The following is a 21,089-nucleotide window of genomic DNA, read 5'->3' as shown; positions in this document are numbered from 1 at the left end:
CTCCACACGCCTTCCAACAATGCTAGACACGCCATCGTGACGGCGATAGAATGTGGGAGACATTATTCCTACTAAGGGACATCGTTGCCGCCACACAGGCCCAACCAAGATGCTGAATCTAATGAGAACGGAAATTACGTCCCTTCCGCCAGCGGGGGACCGAGATCCTCCGCATCTCCATGGCCCGAAGGCTATCGGAGATGGGGCGGACCGCAGTGGCGATTCCATGTGTAACCTGTGGGGTCAGCTGACCCCACAGGTTTTTTAATTGCAAGCCTAGTTCTACTCATATTTGTGAAAAAAATAGAAGATTTTAGAGAGATTAGTGCATTTGAACCCACAGCCTTTTGGTGTTGGCACCGCCGCTGGCGGACCGGGGGTTTGGCTAAGCACTCGTAGAAGCGTCCCGTTGAAGAGTTCAAGGTTCAATCCCAGTGAGCCATATGAGTTTGCGTTTATTTTAGACTTTTCCCTCGATACCGATTTATGATAGTACCACACCGTGAGGGGTTTAAACACACCATTAAGCATGCAGTCCAACTGTTGAGACGGTCCTTGAGCTGCTGGTGCGCGTGCGCCAATTGTGTGGTGGGAGGGGAGAGGAGAAGAGTCGGGTTCAATGGTTCAATGCACGGCAAGAACCGACCGATCGCGACGAGGAATCCAGAAGCAGACAGGAGGACCAAGTCATCTCCCTCCCGTGGGCCCCCGCCCGGTCCATCGAAGCTCATTCCTTTCCTCCCGGTCCAATTTGGCCGCCGGCTGCCCTCCCCCGAAGATTCCTCCCACCAACACTGTTCACAAAATTTTCTATTTACACGGCTCCGTGAATGGCGACCGCCCGGCCCCAGATGCCGCCCCCGCCGGCTCGCCTTTACATGCCGTGAAGCCGCAGCGATCCATCGCCCCTTCGTCTCCCGCACGACACTAGGCAGGCAGGCAGGCGGGCAGCCAGCCATGAGCGCGAAGGACAACCATAAGCAGCAGCAGCGTGCCGTGGCGCAGATGGTTGTGGCGGCCATGGCGACTCCCTGCCCCACCAAGCCCCTGCTCGTCGCCCTCGGCTTCGCGCTCGGCATCGTCGCCACGCTCTCCCTGATGGGCTCCACGGCGTCGTCGGCCCTCCCCGGCGCCGCCCTCGAGCTCTTCTTCCCGTCGCCCCCCGTCAACGTGTCCACCGAGGTGCGGCGCCGGCAGCCACCACGGACGGTGCAGCCACATGCGGCACCAGCAGCCATCGTCTCGTCCATGCCACCGGTGCCCGTGGCCGACGCTGGCGTTAATAAGCGTGCGGCTCTGCCAGTACAACCACAGGCGGCACCAGCAGCCGGCGTCTCGTCTCCGCCGTCGCCGCCGGTGGCTGATGCCGGCAGCGACAGCAAGCGTCCGGCTCTGCCTGTGCATGCGACCACTGGTGATGAGGACGGCGAGCGGGCGGTGGTCGACGACGACGACCGGCTGATGGCGCTGGCGGCGGCGGCGCCGAGGGCGGTGCGCGTGGGGGCGGGGGCCGCGCCCAAGGTGGCGTTCCTGTTCCTGGCCAAGTGGGACCTGCCGATGGCGCCGCTGTGGGAGCGCTTCTTCGAGGGCCACCGCGGGCTCTACTCCGTCTACGTCCACACCGACCCGGCCTTCAACGCCTCCGCCGCCGCCCCGGACAGCGGCTCCGCCTTCCACCGCCGACACATCCCCAGCAAGGTACGTGCGTGCACATCGTCATCACGATCACATGCACGCCCACTGGATCGATGCCTAGCTTATTTCCCTGCTCACTTCTTGGTAGTAAAACAACAACCAGTGGTAGTAGTCGATTTCTTGGATGCATGAATTTGCACGGCGGCATTCCTCACTCCACGGCATTGACGCGCCTCCCACATGCATGCATGCTAGGCTTTCAAGATGCGTGCATCATGCATGCATGCATGCATGACTTGACCCGCTAATTCGGTCCTGATTTTACACGAAAAGTGAGACGTCTAGTTTGACACGAGATGGAGTGTCGTCGTCGTCCTTGGAGAAGGATAGGAAAGTCCATCGGAGCCAGCTAGGTGTCACGAGGAGACGGTTAACTTGGACTACTAGTGGTACGTATGGTATCACTGTGTATGCTCCGCCGTGTGTCTTGGCTGCGCACGCGATGTGCCAGTAGTTGATTGGCTCCATCGACGCGGCCACATGGGGAGGAAGAGGAAGCGCGGAGTTCCACACGGGGCGCGAGATCGCGCGATGCATTCCAAGATGCTGGAGAACGACGCTTTCGTTTCTGTCTTTCCCTTTTGTTTTTCTTGTGAAAATTGTTATTTCAAATTACACGCCGCTCTCGTTCTTCTCGAGGATGGAAAACGCATCTCTTTTTTTCTTTTACAATTATATGTTACACTATTGTATTTTTCAGAGCTGTTAATTACAACGTAGATGCACACACTCACTCACGCCACCACACACACACACTCACATAATGCTTACTGAAAACCGGATCGAAGCCGCGGACCTTGAAGATTGATGAAATCATCACAGACACCTCACTATGTCGTTAATAGTCAATATTCAATTGATTTACACCATTATGTCCTCTACTATTACCCAAGCTAAAATTATATCTGCTGCTTTGCTTAATTATGTCGTTAGTCCCCAGAACCCCTCCACTATGCCACATCACGTGCACGACGTCCCTCGATCGCCTCGTCGGCCGACCTCGATTATCACCCAGCCAACAACAACAACAACACGTAAAGCACCAGCGCTAGCGAGCGCACGCAGCGGCCTCACGGCACTCACGTGGGCCTGACTTCATCGCCATCAACCTCTCCGACAACCCCACAGTTGCACAGACAGAATCACTTGGACGGACGGACATTTATTTTTTGACAAACCTCTTTCGCTTGGTACGTTCTCTCATTTTCAATGTGCACATGTTGCAATGGTCTCGCCACACGTCCATAGTGGCCCATGTACCACGGCTCCATCATTGATGCAAACGAAGCCAAAATTGTAGGAAAGTGGGTGGTCGTTGTCCCAATGCTCTCCATCGAAGCCGTGCCTTTCTTGCATGGCATGCCTCGTGATCATCGACCTCCCTATCGCCATCAGCGCACAGGGCACCAGCTACTTCAGGGCAATTCACGCGGCCTTCCAAGTTGTCATCAGACTCGAGCTCGTCAAAGGCGAAACAGGAAGGGGATTGATCGACAATATACCATGTGTTAGACAGTTAGAGCATCTGATTAGCTGAATCACGTCCCTCCCGTCCCTCGCGTCGCCCCTAGGGCGACTCGGGGGAGTCTAGGGTTTTCCCCCGCCGCCTTCCCCCACCTCCCCCACCCCCCTCGCCGCCACCGGAGACGACCGCCGGGAAAGGTGGCGGCGGGGTCTTCGGCGCTTCTTCACGGAGGCTATCGGATCCAGGGCGGCGGTCCCTGCTGGCGTGACGTGCAGCGTGCCTGAGGGTTCGGCCGTGAGGACGGCGAGCCGCAGGCGTGCCAGATCTGGAGGTATTGCCCCCTTCCCTTCCATGCATCCCTTCCCAGTCCCCGATTTGGTTTGGATCTTGCCGGATCCACCTCTGGTGTGTTCTGGTGGAGCAGATCGTTGTCCGGGGGAAACCTTGGCCGCCTTGGCTGGCCGGCAGCGGCGACGCCGCTTTTTGGCGCCGCTTTCCTCCTTGGGGGACGCTGCTGAGGGCACCATCTCTCCACTCCGACCCATGTCCGGGTGAAAGCCCAAGATCCGATGCGGATCGGGCGTCGGCGGCGCCCCGTGCACCGTAACCTTCCTGGAGGCGACGCCAAGGACATTGGGATCGGATGGAAGGGTCTGCAGGTGAGGGGTGGGGATGTGCTGCCTCCCTTTCGGTGGAGCGGTGTTTCTTTCTATATATTCTTGGCGGCGGCTCTTGGCGGCATGGAGCAGCGGAGGCTTGGCGTCAGATGTGTGGTGATGGACACGCGCAGGAGGTCGACGTTGTCTGGCGTCGTGGTGGCGTCGGCGGCAGCGAGACCGGGCAAGGCCGATGCAACAGTAAAGCTCTGAAGATGGATATGTGGCAGGTGGCTGTGGCGGCCTCATACCCGGCAGGCGTCCTGGTTGAGGAGCACGTCGGACTGGTGGGTGCCCATACCCGGCAGGCGTCCTGCTTGGGACCTTAGGTCTTAGATGTTAGGTTTGGTTGCGAGGTCTGTTTGGTATTAGGCCCAGACCATCAGCGCCCCTTCATCAGTTAGATAGGAGTAGCGACAGAGGTTGCGAAGATGGTGGCTTTGGTCTTACTGTTGTACGACTTTGTAAGGTCTTGTGTTAATAATTAATAAATTGGCTGTATGCATCGTCCAGATCCAGAGGCTAGGGGTATTGCTCCTTTTCTAAAAAAGACAGTTAGAGCATCTACTACAACCGTGCGTCTCGAACACCCCTCAAAGCGTTCGGGCGAACGGCCTGTTCGCTAACCGGTCAAAAAAAAAACTATCTAGATGAACGCCTCAGACTGGCTTTAAATATCTGGGTTAACCGGCACCTCTCATATCTAACTCAAATCTAGGGGGAGGATATGGGGTGGCCCGGGCGCGACCGGATGAGTACGTCACATAGGATCCGACTCACATTTATCCATTCCCATCTGCTCCTTGGACCAAATCCTAGTCTTTCAACTCCACTTCACCGTCAAGCTCCTGTCTGGCGAGCTTAGTACTTCTCCAGCATGGCGTGCAGCGAATCCGAGTCCTACACCTTTCGATTCGTTGACTCGGAACTCATCCCATGTGGCTCCAAGGAGGAGATGGCCATCTCCAGTGCGCTCCACGCGCCTACGAGGAGAGCGCCCGACAGTGGTCGGACTCGCTCCGGCGGGAGCTCATCACGTCCGCCCAAGTGGGACTTGGATCCGGTGAGATGTGCGTCGCCACCGGCGGTGCGTTCCGTCTGGCATCCGAACATCGTGGCAGAGGCGCAACCGCTTGCTTGGCGCTCTGACTCGATGGCTATCATCGATGGCACGGCGTGCCTGCCGTGGGAGGCAGAGGGCGCGGGAGGCCACGGCAGCCCTTCGTGGCGGATGTTGCCAAGCCGGAGTCGCACTCTCTGGCTTTGACCATGATGGATCCATCACCGATCTCATGTCGACAGGCAACATGCAGGCGACGCTCTCTGACGAGAAGAGTAGGGCATGGGAGACGGCGGCGCTTGAGTCCCGTGAGCCGTTTTGTCTCTCATGTTCTACTCTACCTCGCCGGCGATCGGAGCAATACTTTGAGGGGCGCAGCCGGCTGTCGGACATGGACAAGTGGAGTCGGACGATCCGTTTAGAATAGGTTTCACATGTATGTAATTGTATGGATTTGAGATTTCTTACTTAAGGTATCCAGTTGTGAAAATGAAAATTTGAAGTCTAATTGATCACTGCGTGCGAACCGCTCCATGGGTGTTTGAGGGCCGGATTTGTGTATCCGGCTGTAGATGCTCTTATGCGGTGAACTGACCCAAAGATGCCTGACATAAAAATTAACTGTACTACCAGTAAACATGCAAACCTAGACGCATAGCATAGATCCCGAGAAGAATTATCTTGGGCACTTTGCGTATGGGAACAGTGACAATGCATACGTACCCTTTTCTAGTAAATCTTTCCTCCTGAAAGAAAAGAATATCTTGGGCACTTTGCGTGCGTATGCATGCACGTGTACTTGGGCCTTGAGAATCTTCTTAGTTAATTACTCTCATCTCCCGTAGCTCACGTATGCATGTGTACAAAAAAACCGTATGCATGTGTACACGGGCCTAGAGAATCACCTTAATTTTGCACGATAAATGTTCACAGGGGTTATAACATAGAACTATGTTGGACTTATACACCGTCCACACTGAAAAAATTACTTTGTTTTTCACATGAATGTGCCAATAAAATCTTGTGAAATTACGATACTCCCTCCGGTCTTTTTTAGTTCGCATATAAGATTTGTCTGAAATCAAACCTCGTAAGCTTTGACCAAGTTTATAGGAAAAAATACCAACATTCAAAATGTGAAATCAACAACATTAGATGCGTCATAACTTTAGTTTTCATATTGTATAAATTTAGCATTGTAGATGTTAATATTTTTTCATATAAATATGGTCAAACTTTACGAAGTTTGACTTTAGACAATCCTTATATGCAAAGTAAAAAGGACCGGAGGGAGTATTTGTTAAAATATTACTACAAATATTGTGGTATTGATCTCACATGTTGAAGCATAGCAACAAAGTTTGATTGCGCGTATTCTAGGACATCATCTAGTATTTTAAAAAGGGCTTCCTGTTCTATTTCATTTAACTGAAACCATTGTCTTTTTTGTGTGTGACTAAACTGGAACCATTGTCTTTGCCTACATTGCCACAGAAAAGACTCTTTGCCTACAGAACCAGAAAAATAGAACTACCAAACTAGCTACAAATTACAAGAGTCATACATCATACCTTTAAGAAAAAAAGAGTCATACATCGTATAGTGTATGAAGTTATTTTGACTACAGATCATCGTATCATGATATATTGTTAAAGAGAGCTTATAGCATTTATAATCATACAATTTCACTAAACATGCTGCCATTGTTACACAAACAGGAGGTAAAATGGGGCCACATAAGCATGGTGGAAGCCGAACGGCGTCTCCTGGCGCACGCACTGTTGGACCACTCCAACGCCCGCTTCATCCTCCTGTCGGAGTCGCACGTCCCACTCTTTGACTTCCCCACCGTCTACTCCTACCTCACCAACTCCACCAAGGTGTACATGGAGTCCTACGACGAGCCCGGCGGGACGGGCCGGGGCCGGTACAAGCGTGGCATGGCACCCACCATCACCCCTTGGCAGTGGCGCAAGGGCTCACAGTGGTTCGAGATGGACCGGGCCCTTGCCATTGACGTCGTTGCCGACAACGTCTACTTCCCGGTCTTCAAAAAGTTCTGCAAGCGCAACTGCTACGCCGACGAGCACTACCTTCCGACATTCCTCCACATCCGCCACCCTGAGGTGGCCGCCGGACGAACTGTGACGTGGGTTGACTGGTCCCATGGCGGGCCCCACCCGTCAAGGTTCACGAGGATGGAGGTCACGGTGGACTTCCTGCGGTGGCTCAGGGGCGGGACGACATGTGAGTACAATGGAAAGACCACCACCGTCTGCTTCCTATTCGCGAGGAAGTTCCTGCCCAACTCGCTCACCCGCTTCTTGAGATTCGCGCCAAAGGTGATGGGCTTTGGCTGAAGGACCGATGCATATACGGGACTAGACAAAGAACAATTCAACTTTTAATTTTTTTAGTAGGATACATTATCACACAATTCTTTGACTGATGTTCATGTTTCTGTAAAGCAGCTCTCTGTACTATGTATACTTAAGGATATACGTTCATTTTCTCTAATCCATCCTTTTAGAATTCATTTTGTAATAGCCAATGTACATAACCGTCTCTACGAATTTGGGCCCTCGGGCAAAATGTAAAGCGGGGCTCTGAAAATTGAAAAAATTCATATGACTATAAATCATACCCTCTCTTAATAACATAACTTCAAAATGTGTTACTTCATGCAATGTTCATAAATACATCAAATATTAATGCTAAATTAGTAAAGGCCAGTACTAAACCAATAAATTGACCTCCTGTTCTACCGGAAAACACAATCCGTCTAGTATTTCTGGAAATGAAATCTTCAATTATAAGTTTATAACTCTGTAATTAATCTTCTCCCACACATCATTTTCACGTGCCATTGTCACCAATCCATATAGTATTTCTTGTAGGTGGTGTGGTGGATATTGGTTTGAGGTTGTATGTCTTCCTGTGATTTGTGTACCTTTTCTCCCATCTTAATGAATGACGCGCAATTTTCTTGCGCCTTCAGTAAAAAGTAGAACTTGCCATGAGACGTCATAATTAGGCATATGACCACCTCCTCCTCCGGCGGACCCTAACCTGGAAGAGCTTGGGTTCCTATGTCATACGGAATAAAGTAATGGTTGAAGTTGTTATCAATTCATTTTGAGGCGGCCCTTCCTGCTAGGATGCCTAATGTGGATAACCGCGTAAGGCAAAGCAAAGTGATACATTTTTATGTTTTGATTTCTCTTACACCCTCCATTCCTAAATATAAGTCTTTTTAGAGATTTTAACAAGGACTACATACGGATGTATATAGACATATTATAGAGTGTAGATTCACTCATTTTACTTCGTATGTAGTCCGCATTGGAATCTCTAGAAAGACTTATATTTAGGAACGGAGGAAGTAATGTCAATGCTCAAGTCACGTGTGCATTATTTTTGTAGCAAGTTAAATGTCAAAGTGCTCTATGCTGGTTCTTCTAGTCATGTATCTCTAATTATGTTCCCGCACAATGCTAGCACAGCTTTTATCCTAAAATTCATGGCTTTGCGCTGTAATTTGGTAGTAGTGCTGCGAAACAGCAAGTGCACATAAAGTTTACTCTTTCCAGAAGAAGCCCATTTGTTGCTAGTATCGTGTATCACCTTTTGGATTCGCGAGACTCAATTGAACAACATATAAATCGTAGTTGAAAACATCAAAGATGTGTCTGCGCTAATAACATGGCAGTATTTCTCTCTCGAAATCTTGAGCTTACGGACCTCTGTCCAGTTGAGGCCTCGGCATGTTTCTTGTGAAGCTATGTTCAGTGTATATTTGCGACTCAACAAGAACTAGCAAGGGAAAGTCTGTTTTGCACTTTGGATGGACGGTCCACTTCCAAAGAAAAGTCAGGCTGGTCACTGACGACTTCGTCAGGTCGGTCTCATCATGACCTGACAAAGTCGTGAATCTTTGTAATTCTGATGGTAGCATTGCTACGTGAGTAAGAACATCTCTAGCATCTCTAACATACCCCTTAAACCATGGAAATGAAAGCGTGTTTTTCAGTTCGCGGAAAGCACATTTTATGGGTCGATTTGAGCTGCGGCCGAACAGACCCTTCAAACTTTATAAACCGGACCACGGCTGAAACTGCCAGGCACGGACTAAAAGCTTTTATCAGGGATTCCCGAGTCAAACGACAAAAACCGAATATTCACTTATATTTATTTTCCCACGCCTTCTTCTTCCTCTCGCCCGTGTCCACGGTTAGCTAGAGATGCTCTGAACACGCATACATACATCTGATTTTGAGAAATTGAACTGTGGGACGCGCGGGTCGCTGCACAGCATAGACCCAGGCTCAAGCCTTCCATGCGCCGCATCGGCTGGTACTGCTGGTGCGTGCGCTCTGACGCCGTCGTGGCCATGGCGAGCTCAGGCGGTGGAGGCCAAGGGAGACAACGATAAGGCTTTGATCTGGCGAGCAGAGGCGGGGACGCGTGGGGCGGCTGCAGCCCGGACGGGTGGGGCTGCTTCCCGGATGAGCACGGCGGCGGCCGGGGATGGACGGGCGGCGGCCCGGACGGGTGGGGCGGCTTCCCGGATGAGCAGGGCGGTGACTGGGTTCGGTGGGGATGTTTTCCGCGCCCCATCAATTTTTTTTACATGTCGGAGTCGTTTAGGGGTTCTATTCGGGTCGCTTTTTCCGCCTAAAACTGTAAACTGGCGGTTATTTTATAGTTTCATGCATTTTAAGGGGTCTGCTAGAGATGCCTAATACATTCCCTAAAGAAACATGACAGTATTTTTTTATTATTCTAAGAAGAATTACACAATTTGGTGACAAAACCGACACAAGTAACAAAACCGAAATTGGCAGAGGGTGGACGACAACTAAAACTAACATGAAACAGAAGTTATGGTTTCTTTTGCTGCTCTATCTACAGATCGGTAGGAAGCACCCAGAATGCTCTATCTGACGCCGGAGCTTCATCAAGTTTCTGCAGCTCTATACTTCCATCCTTTACGTCAAACACCTGCAATGTTTTCCGGTGACGGTCCGGGAAATAGACGCAATCCTGCCGCAAACCACAACTGCCGTCACCGGAGAACGAGGCGCCAAATTCATAGATGGACAAGAGGAACGTGCAGCCGCCGAGGTCGTCCACTTCGCACCATTGCCGCTTCGAGAAATCCATCATGTGAACGGTGGCGCCATGGTACGGCTCCGAGGCATTGACGCCGAACAGGCGTACCATATAGAGCTGGTCACTAGATTCCACCAAGAAAACGCTCCCATGACACATACCAATGGTATCCTCGACGGCGATCGAGCTGAAGACCGGGGCAGCAAGGCCGCCGCAGAAGTCGATCACATCGAGGCTGGTCGACGTGCTGTTGAAGTAGAACTTGCCGCGGCACGCCGCGATCGGGCATATCACCACCTTCTCCTCCGGCGGATCCCAGTCCGGAAGAGCCATGGTTCCTATGTCGTACTCATACTTCTCCCACTGGCTATCCCCGACGTGACAGAACCATATGAGGGGGGCGTCGGGCTGGGCCCAGGAGCACGACGCATCCGGGAGCGGTGGGCTTGTCGGACAGCAGGCAGTTGCACTCTATTGGCAGGTCGTCGTCCACGTCGAGTCCCAGGGGCGGGAGCCTGATCTTGAGGCGGCTCTGGGAGCTCCACAGGAAAGTGGACAGGGAGGTCGGGTCCCGGGCCAACATGAAGCCACGGGCGGTCGGACATATGATCATGTTCTCCAGCGCGCCGATGTCACCGCCGGCGGCGATGGGCTTCTTGTCCGACAAGCTGAAGAGTACCGTGGATCGATCATCCACGCTTTGGAATGCGAGGCACGGCAGCGGCATCGGGCTCGTCGACATCGGCGGGATTCAAAGATGTGTATCGCCCGGTGTGAAGAAATCCTTGTGGCTTTGGCGGAGCAAGTGCCAAGTGGTGGGTTAAATAGATCGAGTTTGGAAAATCCCGTATAGAGGAGGCTGGATACGAATCATGATCGAGATCGAAATAGGAACGGATTTGCTATTTTACAGTCGAGTGAATTACAATTCGCTGGCCGTTCGATCTTGCGCGCGATTCGTGCTGAGAGCTGGGTTTTGTTGGGCGGTTTCTACTTGTCGGGCACGGTTTTCATTTTGGGTCGGCCCGTTACCGCCCGGACGCTGTCTTTTCCCTTTTATTCTTCTGACGATGAATTGGCATTTTGCTTTCTCATTTCCTTAGGCGTCACTGTTTGAAATGGGCAAGGCAGAGAGAGAGTGAGCGCTACAGCAGCGGAGAGGAAGAGGCGATTTTGATCGTATTCCATTGCGATTCCAAGCTGCACCTCTCCTCGAGCTTGAGTTCCGCTCCGGTGATTCACCTCCCCTCCCCCCCCCCCCCCCCCCCCCCCCCCGCGTTCAATTTCATGTTTCTGTGCCCCTTCGAGATTCCCCCGGATCTAACGCAGGCGGTCAATTCGTTGGTTCCCATTGATTGCTTCAGATGTAGCAGTGGATCCCCTTGACCCTTTTGATATTTTACTGCTGTTCGATTTTGATATCATCCCACTACAGTGGTTGTTGATTGATCCCCGTGGGCATCTAATAGTGCGCTAGATCCCCCATGATCATTTAATTTTTGGCTGGCCCATTTGATGTAGATGTATGTGAAGTTTTCTCAGTCTCCCGATTGATTTAGATGTCTCATGATCTCTTTTGTGGATGTAGGTGTTAGATCCTACTTGCTCTGAATTTTTCTGTTTCAGTTTTGTACTGAGTTACTTTAAGGTTCCAATGTATGTGATTCGTGGTACTTTAGTTGCTTACAGTGTATTGGTTCTGTATTTTCAGTTTGGTGCTATGTAACTAGTGTTGTTCACTGTATTTGCAGTATGACTTCATTTCTGCATGAACATTTGCTAGCTATCTTGTGCAGGGTAGGTAGGTAGTATTTTCACTACATTTGTAGTATCTTTTTTCTTCATTGCATTTGCAATATATGTCGGGTACAGTTCTGTTTTGTGCAGTTCCATCCTCGTAGAAATGATGGTCAAGCCTTTTTGACCATTAGCTTAGTACCATGTTTATTTCTGTCATTCTCCTGGTGGCGAGTTCAGAAATTTGCAGTATCTTTTAAAATTGTATTACCCCAATGAGTTCCATAATTTTTCATTAGTGCAATTTCCATAATCAAGCAGGTTAAGTTCCATAGTATTCAGTTGTTTCTCTTATTTCTTTTTATGCATAATTTGCTTTTCCTTTTGTTTTCTAGCTCATCCAGTAAGTGTTGTTGACCTTTGTGTATCATGTTTATGTAATCTGTCTGAAACCTCAGATTCTTTGGATTAATGTTTTTGTGCCCAATGACTCCGCGGAAGATGATTCGTTCATATGTCGCCGGTAGTTATTTTTGTCTAGCTTTTCTTTTCTTTTTCAGTTCTCTCTTTCAGTTTATTTAAAATTACACTAGGATCTTTAGTGCAATTACGGTGCACATTGCAGAGTAATCCTAGTGTTGTTACAGTGTAATTTTCATGGTAATTACAGTTCAATATTCAGTGTAATTAAAGACAGATTCTGAGTGTACATTACAATGAAATTATAGTGTATTTTCACTGTAACTGAAGTTTCTTTTCCACACTGTAGCTCTTAGTGGTTTTTTTCTAGTTCGTCTATGTTAACCTTTTGTTAGGGGTTTGTCTATGGTTGGCCTGCAAGCATTGCAGAACCTTTTCTTTGGGGTTTGTCTTCTTTGTTGGGGTTGGTCTTTGTTGCGTATTATTTCATCCATTTTTAGCACCATTTTAGAACTTTATCTTATTTTTAGTGTGTTGGCAATAAAAATACTGAAATTTCAGTGGTTGTTAATGTTTGACGTTTTGTGGAAGAAATCTGACCGTGCACAGGTTTTTGTACTTGGTCAGTGTCATTAGTCAGTGCACTAGTTTTTTTAGTGCAATTACAGTTTAGTAAGTCAGTGCAATCTTCATTGTAGTTTACTAAGCAGTGTAATTACAGAAAATGCATCTGTGGTTACACTGAATTTCAGTGTTCTTTTGGATAGTAGTTACACTGAATTTACTGTGCATTTGTACTGTAATTACGCTGAATTTTATAGTGTTGTTACAGCGTAATTTACATGCTAGTTTACACTGGATTTTACAGTATAATTTCAGTGTGATTCACTGTAATTACACTGAATTTTTTAGTGTTGTTACAGTGTAATTTACATGGTAATTACAGTAGAATTTCAGTGCAAAATTTAATTGGTGTTTTTAGCTCCTGTAATTTTTTCACTGAAACAATGGAAACTGAATTTCACAAGATCGCACTGTAAACTGAATATTCTAGTGTAATTTGTAATTTTAGCTACTGTAATTTCAGTATTGTAGGTGCAGGTGTTTTTTGGTCCAAGAACCGGTTCCAGTGAAACCAATGCGTTATGGGTTTTGGTTTATTCTCTGTCAAGGTTTTAGACTTCACATCAGTTGTAGATTTGATTTAAAGATGTGTGTAAATTTAATCTCCTTTGCAATATATGTTCTCTTATTCTAACATTCTCTTATAATACTCATGTTTGTTTCCTTTGCAGGCGGACGATACTAACTGAAGAAGACATGTTTCCAGGAGTAGCTCATCTGCGTTGCCGTGATCCGAGTAGTTGTTTCCTGTCTATGTTTAACAGTGATGTGTTCTTCAATTAGTGGGTGTTTATGTTGTTAGGAAGATGGAGGTGCATGTCAGTTGAAATTTCTAGTGACATTTACAGTAGAATTACTTGTGAAATTAAACTGTAAATCAATGTAATTCAACTGCAATACTACGGTATTTACACCGTAAAAATGTTACTGGAACTCAACTGTAGTATTTATGGTGTAATTGTACTGTAAATCTACTGCAATCATACTGTAAAAATCTGTATTTACATTGAAGTTCTACTGTAAAATACACTTTGATTATAGTAGAATTACACTGAAAACTCTGTATTTTGCACTGAAGTTCTATCGTAAAATACAATTGTATTTAGACTGTAGTTCCACTGACATTTACAGTAGAATTACTTGTAAATTACACTGTAACTCAACTGCAACACTACTGTATTTACACTGTAAATCTACTGTAAAATCTCACTGGAACATGTAGTATTTACAGTGTAATTCTACTATAAATTACAATGTAAATCTACTGCAATTACACTGTAAAGCTCACTGTCATTTGCACTGTTATTCTACTGTATTTTTACAAGAAATAGCCTAAAAATAGATGGTTCTACTGTTATTTGATCATTGTTGAATTACTGTTGTTTGTAAGCAATGCCTGAACTTTGTATTTTAAAACTACTGTTGCTGCTGTCAAACTACTGGTGTTTGACATTATACTGAAATTTCCTCTGATCTAGTGCTGAATTCCTGAATTTCTGTTTTATGTTCTGTCTACTTTCTTTCAGACGATTTCACACACTGTTGATGTTCGTGTGTACTGTGTTTTCCAGACTCAGCCCATATTAGAACAAGTTCATATGAGAAGAATACTGGAACGGTAATGCACGGCAGTTTTTTTTTTTTGATGAACGCAAAAGAGGTCGTGAGGAGGAATTTTCGAACATATGTCCCCTGAGGTTCATCTAGCAGTTTTTCTTCCATGTGAGTGTCTCTGAACTTGGTGATTTTGACCTCCTGCTTGCTTCTTCCTTGGTGATTAGATCGATTGACACGAGATCCCTCCTTCCCGCATGTTTCTGTTTTATTTAGCTTATTATAATTCCCTCGCAAGTTCAGGTGCTACGAGATCCCTCCAGTGTAATCGGGCTGGCTTTGGTGGATGGACAAACCCGTTAGGCTGGTAGCAAATTTTGACATGGACATACAGGTGACAGGGACAGACAACCGTTAGGTTCCTATTGGCCTAAAAATCTGACTGAAAACGAATTGATTTTCAGTCGACTGTCAATTAGACAGTCCCAATAGGAATTCACGTCGGTCACGCCAATCCCTAGCCTCCCAAGCGTGATGATGTGTTTCAGCCGGTACACAATGCATGGCCGGTGTCAATTTTGGCCCATGGGCCTAAGCAGGAGCAAGCACACCGTCGACTAAACCAGAATAAACGGGCCAATGGTCCACTTCAGGTCTCTGTCTCTCTCTCTTGGAAAACTCTTGCTTTCAACCGGCTGATCTCTCTCTCTCCCACAAATCGTTTCCTACGTTTGACACATGCCACCTAACGACCGAGACGGCACCCCGTTCGCCTTGCTCCTGCGGTGGTGGAGGCGGCGAGGTTCAATTGTGACGAAGTGTAACCCTTTGCTCTAAGTGGACGTTCAGCCTTAACCAATGTCCACTAAAACTATCAGCATATCAAAGCAATTTTTTAGAACAAAGGACAACATAATGTGCCTCCGAGATCTGATGGGGCATTGTTGAATTATAGATAGGCTTTGGTCCCATATAAACAATAATTCATGGTTGGTCTATAAGGCTCATGTGGGGTGCATGACATGGTGAGAAATTTAGTACCCTACTGCGAGTGGAAGAGAGTTGAGACCTCTTTACAAGGTATTCTCTTTCACATGCTATTGCCGCTTGAAAAGAGGAATGATACACGCGCTCCTCCTCTGTCGCCCGTCTTGCCATGCCATGCATCATACGCGCTTCGTGTTTCATGAATGAGCCGAGCCGAGCTTAGACCTATGTCATGCATGCACTTTATTTTTGCCGGTCAGGAACAGTTAATTAATCAAAGATATCCGAGAGGTTGGACCGTGAGTTGTTGCCTACTTAGTCGTGGGCCTAAGCCCTGGCCCACAACTCCCTACCCAACAACCTATATACTGGAGGCGTTGGCAACGCTAGCCGATACACACTCTCTGCCTCCTCGCGCATAACCCTAGCCGCCACTACCGTCCCACTTAGTGTTGATGCTTCCGGCAATCCCATCCTGTCGACCATATGGCATGTAATGATATGTACATTTACTTGGATATTAGAATGCTATTTTACTGTGACATACATTTATAACTAGGGTGGAAAGTGAAACTAAAAGTTATCAACATAGCAACTCTTATGGGCCTCTCTATGCGCTGGGGTCAAAGGTAGTCTCTAAGAGAAGTTCCCAAGAACCTATTGCAAAAATCACATTATGTAGTTTGCCATTTTTTTTCCAAAAAAATTGCATTTTGTTTCTTTTTCCGGTTTCCTTTTTTCTTTTGATTGTTATTCTACATTTTTTTTTGTATATGTCAACAACATTTTTCTAATACACATCTACATTTATTCAAATTCTTGATTACATTTTCTAAATGCATTATTAACATTTTTAACACATGGTCAGCATTTTTCTATACACATTTAACATTTTCCAAATGCTTGATTAACATTTTTAAATACTTGTTTAACATTTTTCAACTGCTCAATAAACATTTTTTATATACATGATCAAGATTTCTTGATTTTTTAATATATGATCAACTTTTTTCTATGCACATTTAACATTTTTCAAATATTTGATCAACATTATGTAAATACTTGTTCAAGTTTTTTAATAAGAGATCAACATTTTTTATATACACGTTCAACATTGTCCGAACGCTTGTTCAGCATTTTTTAAACACCTTCTCAACATTTTTAATACTTATTAAACATTTCTTAATACTTGTTCAACATTTCTCAAATACTCGCTCAACATTTTTTAAATACTTGTTGAACATTTTTTTAGATGGTTGATTAACATTTTTATATACATGATCAAGAAATTTTATCATTTTTTATTACATGGTCAGCATGTTTTTATACACATTCAACATTTTTCAAAGTGTAAAGAAAAGTAAAAAATGGAATCAAAAAATTTAATAAAAACATGGAAAAAACAGAAAAGAGAACGATGCAGTGTACCTACCGCGAACTGGGCCGGCCCATATCCTCGCGCTCTTCAGTGAGTCAGAAGACTCGACTCGCTGAACGCGAGACATAGCAGCCCCCCCCCCCCCCCCCCCCCAAGCGATACATATCAATTAATGCTCTTAGCAAGCACCCCATTAGTCACCTACGTCTTCCACGTCTAGAATAACTAGCACACCACTTCTTCTAAAAAAAACTAGCACACCACACCGAAAATCAAAAACGAAATACTGACCCTAAAAAAAGTTAGTAACACACCACACTTTTTTTAATGGCATACCACACAGTGTTGGTTACGAAAAATCACACCACATGTGTGTTTGCGTGTGCCCGATAAATAAACATGTATGTAAAAGAACTTATCTCCCATATATTGAAAAGGTAAAAAGTGAAAAAAAGCCATGCATCACAAGAACATAAACGATGACGTATTTATAAAATATACTATGATATTTTTATAAATACTCGATAACCATTTTTTAAAAGTATGATGAATATTTTCAAAGTACACTCTGGAAAATTTATGTGTACAGAGTGAATATTTTAAAAATATATGATGAACATCTTATGAAAAAATGCAATGATGAAATATTGACATATATTAACCTACATGATGAAGATATTTGAAAAACAGAATGAACATCTTTTAATAAACCAAAAAAAAATTAAACTACACGATGATCATTTTGTTAATATAGATATGAATACTTTTCATTACACCAAAACTTTCTGAAAGTACACGATGATCACTTTTTAATACACGCCAATTTTTTTGATACATGATAAACATTTTTAAACACAAGAAAAAACACTTTTTTAAAATATACAGTGTACATTGTTTAAAACATGATGAAAAAAGAACCGAGAAAAAAAAATAAAAAATAAAGAAACGAGATAATAAAAATAAAATAAAAAGGAAATGAGAGAGAGAGAGAGAGAGAGAGAGAGAGAGAGCCCTCATTCTGGTTAACATGGCCAGGTGTATTGTATTATTTTTCCAAGATATAAAAGAATATTAAACTAGGGAAATCAACATGGCTCAAAAATCCAAGGAAGGAATAAACCCTGATAGACCTGTTTAAAATCAACAACACGACTGAATAGAACCTTGTGCAAATAGGTATTTCAACACCGCCTTCTCCCCCTATACTACTGGGCTGGCCCGGATCGAGGGCTCTATAAGCGAGCGCTCTCTATATCTTGCAGTGAGAGAGATATAGCTTTACACTTTTAGCCTTCGAAGGACACTTTTATTTGATTTTCGGCCGATAGCTCAATGGCGAACTAATAGAAACCTTTCTGGTTTGGTGAATTGGGTCTTCGGAAGTTCCTATAGAGAGGACGTATCCAATGCATCAAACCTGAAAAAACACACTTTAATCTACAATTAATATAAAATTAGATTCAAACTTGAGCCACAACTCAAGAAAGAAAAACAACAAATTCAACTTACATTTTTAATGAGATCAATTCACGGCTTCCGAATAACTAGTGTTCCTTACATGATTTCACTTTTCTTATTGTAGAATTGTGGATTGAATTTAGACTTGTTATTTCATGGCATTGTAAATATATTTTTGTATCTCTGTACTAAATTAAATTAAACCTAAGGAGACATTGTTTATAATTTTCAATGTTTGTTTTTCATATTAGGTCGTTGGTCCATTAAACTTGTCAACTGCCAATTTACCCCTTCCAATGAATATATAATTTATAAACTGCATTTATTTAGGAACAGTACTCCCAAGATTATTTTAATAAATGAAATACGTTCTATTGTCTATGTAAATGTCCATGTTAGTCAAATAGTGTTCATGGGTGCTTAATAAAATGTACTTATGTGAAAGAAGTTAATGTCCACTCACATCATGAAAATCATTTCAACATAAAAACTTTGTGTAAGGACAGAAATCATTTTTTATATGTTTCACCTCACATTGGAAACTTTTCATGTATGTCAAACAAAATCTTCACGTAAATTAAAAAATGTTCAACTCTTTAAAGTGTCCGACAGATAAAAACTTCTGATGGATAAATACTTTATTTTCCCATAGAATATGTGCACATGACTCATCTACCATTCTTAAGAAGTTGCTCCCCACTACAAGGCATTCTCTCAACATGCAGGTTGTCCACCTCAGCTTTGTGCCATGTCAGCAATTTTTCACCCACTCATGCATTCCATCTGAGCTCTCTCTTTCTTTCAGATGTGACCCGATTTTTCTATCCATCGGCAGAATAGGAACGATCTTTCCCATGCATCCACGTTGGCCACTAGGCGTCTATCAATGCAACCATTTTAATACCGACCATTACGTGTGTTTATTGGAGTCATTTCCCTTTCCATTGGAAGCATGTCTTCTCCTCTTCCAATCTCTCCTTGATATAACTGTGGATCAACCTGATCGAGCCGAGCGCCCGCTGCCCCATGTGCGTCAAGTTGTTTGCGTCCATCATCTTGGGAAGCTCCCAGGGACCTTCACACCTAACTGACGACTGGCGCTTAATCCTTGCCGATGTAGACGGCCTCAAGCTCGTGGCGGTCGGATTTGTTCTTCCCAATTGCAGCCAAGCACCGCGATGTTTATCTGATGTGCCGCTGACACGAGTTTTTTTTTTTGTGTGTGTGTGTGTGTGTTCCGTAGTCCCCGTTGTCTTCCTGCCGAGGTTCTGCCGGCGTCCGGTACAGGGACGCGCACACTCCTGTCCAAGAAGTGGAAGAACCAGGCCTAGCGGAAAGGAAAACACCGATACACCTATGTTCTTTTCTCCTTGAGTATGTGGCAGGCGCCGGAGAGCACTTTGCAGACGGGGCGGCCGTAGAGGCCAGGCTCCGACTCATCACCGCCGCCAAAGCACTCGAGGAGGACGCCGACGCGAGTGGCATGCATGACGTGGTCGTCGAAGAGGCTGGCGAGGCCTGGACGAAGGAGCCGATCAAGGAACGGCCGGGGCAGAGCACCTACAGCGGCACGTGGACGAAGCACGAGCCAGGCGGACCTTCCGAACCGTGGCGCTGCTCCCGGACGAGGAAGCCGAAAGGGAAAGGGAGGAGCATTGGCAGGCACCCCCTAGCCAGCGGCAGAGAAGGAAGGACGGCTCGGTGGCAAGGGCGCGTCAGCACTTGCGCGCGGCGGCGCAAGAGGTCGCAACGCTCGCCAGGATCTCCATCACGACGATCTCCGGCAGCCTCACCAGCGAGAGCGCCGCGCTTGCTTGCATGCCACTACTATTACACGTCTGTGTATGTCGTCGCTGGTACTAGCATGCGCACGCATGCATGACTAGTTCCTTGCTAATTACCCTAAGCTACGTAGCCAATGGACCCTAGCTAGCTAAGAGATACATGCATATCATACAAACTTAGCTACGAATCTAATTGGTATACTCAAGAAAAATATGTGAAATTCTTTGCCTCCTCTAACCAAGAAATGTTAAGCAATCTAACTAAGACATGTTTCAATTTCTTTTGTCATGAATTTTCCTTCATTGGTTTATTTCCATTTGTACTGAATTTTCTTTCTTCCTTGCCAAAATAAAACTTCTTTACTACTATCTATTTTTTGGTTATTACTACTATTAAATATTTGTACCACAATTTTATTGAATTTAACTTCTACCATTGCGTGCTAAAAAAATCCCGCAGCAACGCGCGGGGTATCATCTAGTTAAAAATATGTTGTGCAAACAAAAGATACTCCCTCCCTTCCTTTATATAAGGTGTGTTTGTTTTTTCAAAAGTCAAACGAAGTTATGTTTGACCGAGTTTTTTTAGAAAAATACCAATATCCATAATATAAAATTTATATCATTTGATTCATCATGAAAAGTGGTTTCATATTTTATCTATTTGGTATTTTAGATGTAGTTAGTTTATTCTATAATGTTGGTCAAACATTCAAATGGTTGACTTGCACGGAAAATAATACACCTTATATTCTGGAATGGAGGGAGTAGTAAATTACTCCATTGTGTTAGATTCTATTTTATTTTTATTCAAGAAACATGGCATAGTTTTCTGTACATAGGCTCGTAAGCATAAAAGAATGTCTTACATGGATATTTTTGTAAATGGCAGCAACAAAATCTAGTTTAGGACTAGACAAATATAATAAGAAAAGAGTGAAAAGGAAAAAAGAAACATTACATTGTGTTATGTGTTAGATGCATCATGCATGTGCCCCGTTACTTGACGCTTTGGGCAATCATGGACAGCTTAATCAGCCACGCTGATACTTGCAAGGTATGTATGCGAGTTTACGCGCTGCCGTGCACACTCCGCACGGATTCATCATCCACCAGCTCGATTAGATAAGTCTTGCAAGCCAACAAGCAACATTTTTTG

General features: G+C 45.4%; 1 protein-coding gene and 1 long non-coding RNA gene across 2 annotated transcripts; both read left to right on the top strand.

Moving 5' to 3' along the window:
• Positions 1–759: 759 nt before the first annotated feature.
• Positions 760–7,427, top strand: LOC109767871 (glycosyltransferase BC10). The gene is made up of 2 exons (XM_020326594.4): positions 760–1,698; positions 6,595–7,427. The coding sequence occupies exons 1-2, from the start codon at positions 958–960 to the stop codon at positions 7,234–7,236; spliced, it is 1,383 nt and encodes a 460-aa protein (XP_020182183.1). The 5' UTR covers positions 760–957; the 3' UTR covers positions 7,237–7,427.
• A 3,548-nt stretch (positions 7,428–10,975) lies between these two features.
• LOC120965370 (uncharacterized) lies at positions 10,976–13,827 on the top strand. The gene is made up of 2 exons (XR_005758229.3): positions 10,976–11,221; positions 13,441–13,827. It is a non-coding gene; the product is annotated as an uncharacterized lncRNA (long non-coding RNA).
• The last annotated feature ends 7,262 nt before the right edge of the window (positions 13,828–21,089 follow it).

This window comes from Aegilops tauschii, chromosome 1, assembly GCF_002575655.3.
Source record: "Aegilops tauschii subsp. strangulata cultivar AL8/78 chromosome 1, Aet v6.0, whole genome shotgun sequence".
Lineage (NCBI taxonomy): Eukaryota > Viridiplantae > Streptophyta > Magnoliopsida > Poales > Poaceae > Aegilops > Aegilops tauschii.
The sequence above is the reverse complement of the archived record's forward strand: the minus strand, read 5'-3'. Positions and strand labels throughout refer to the sequence as shown.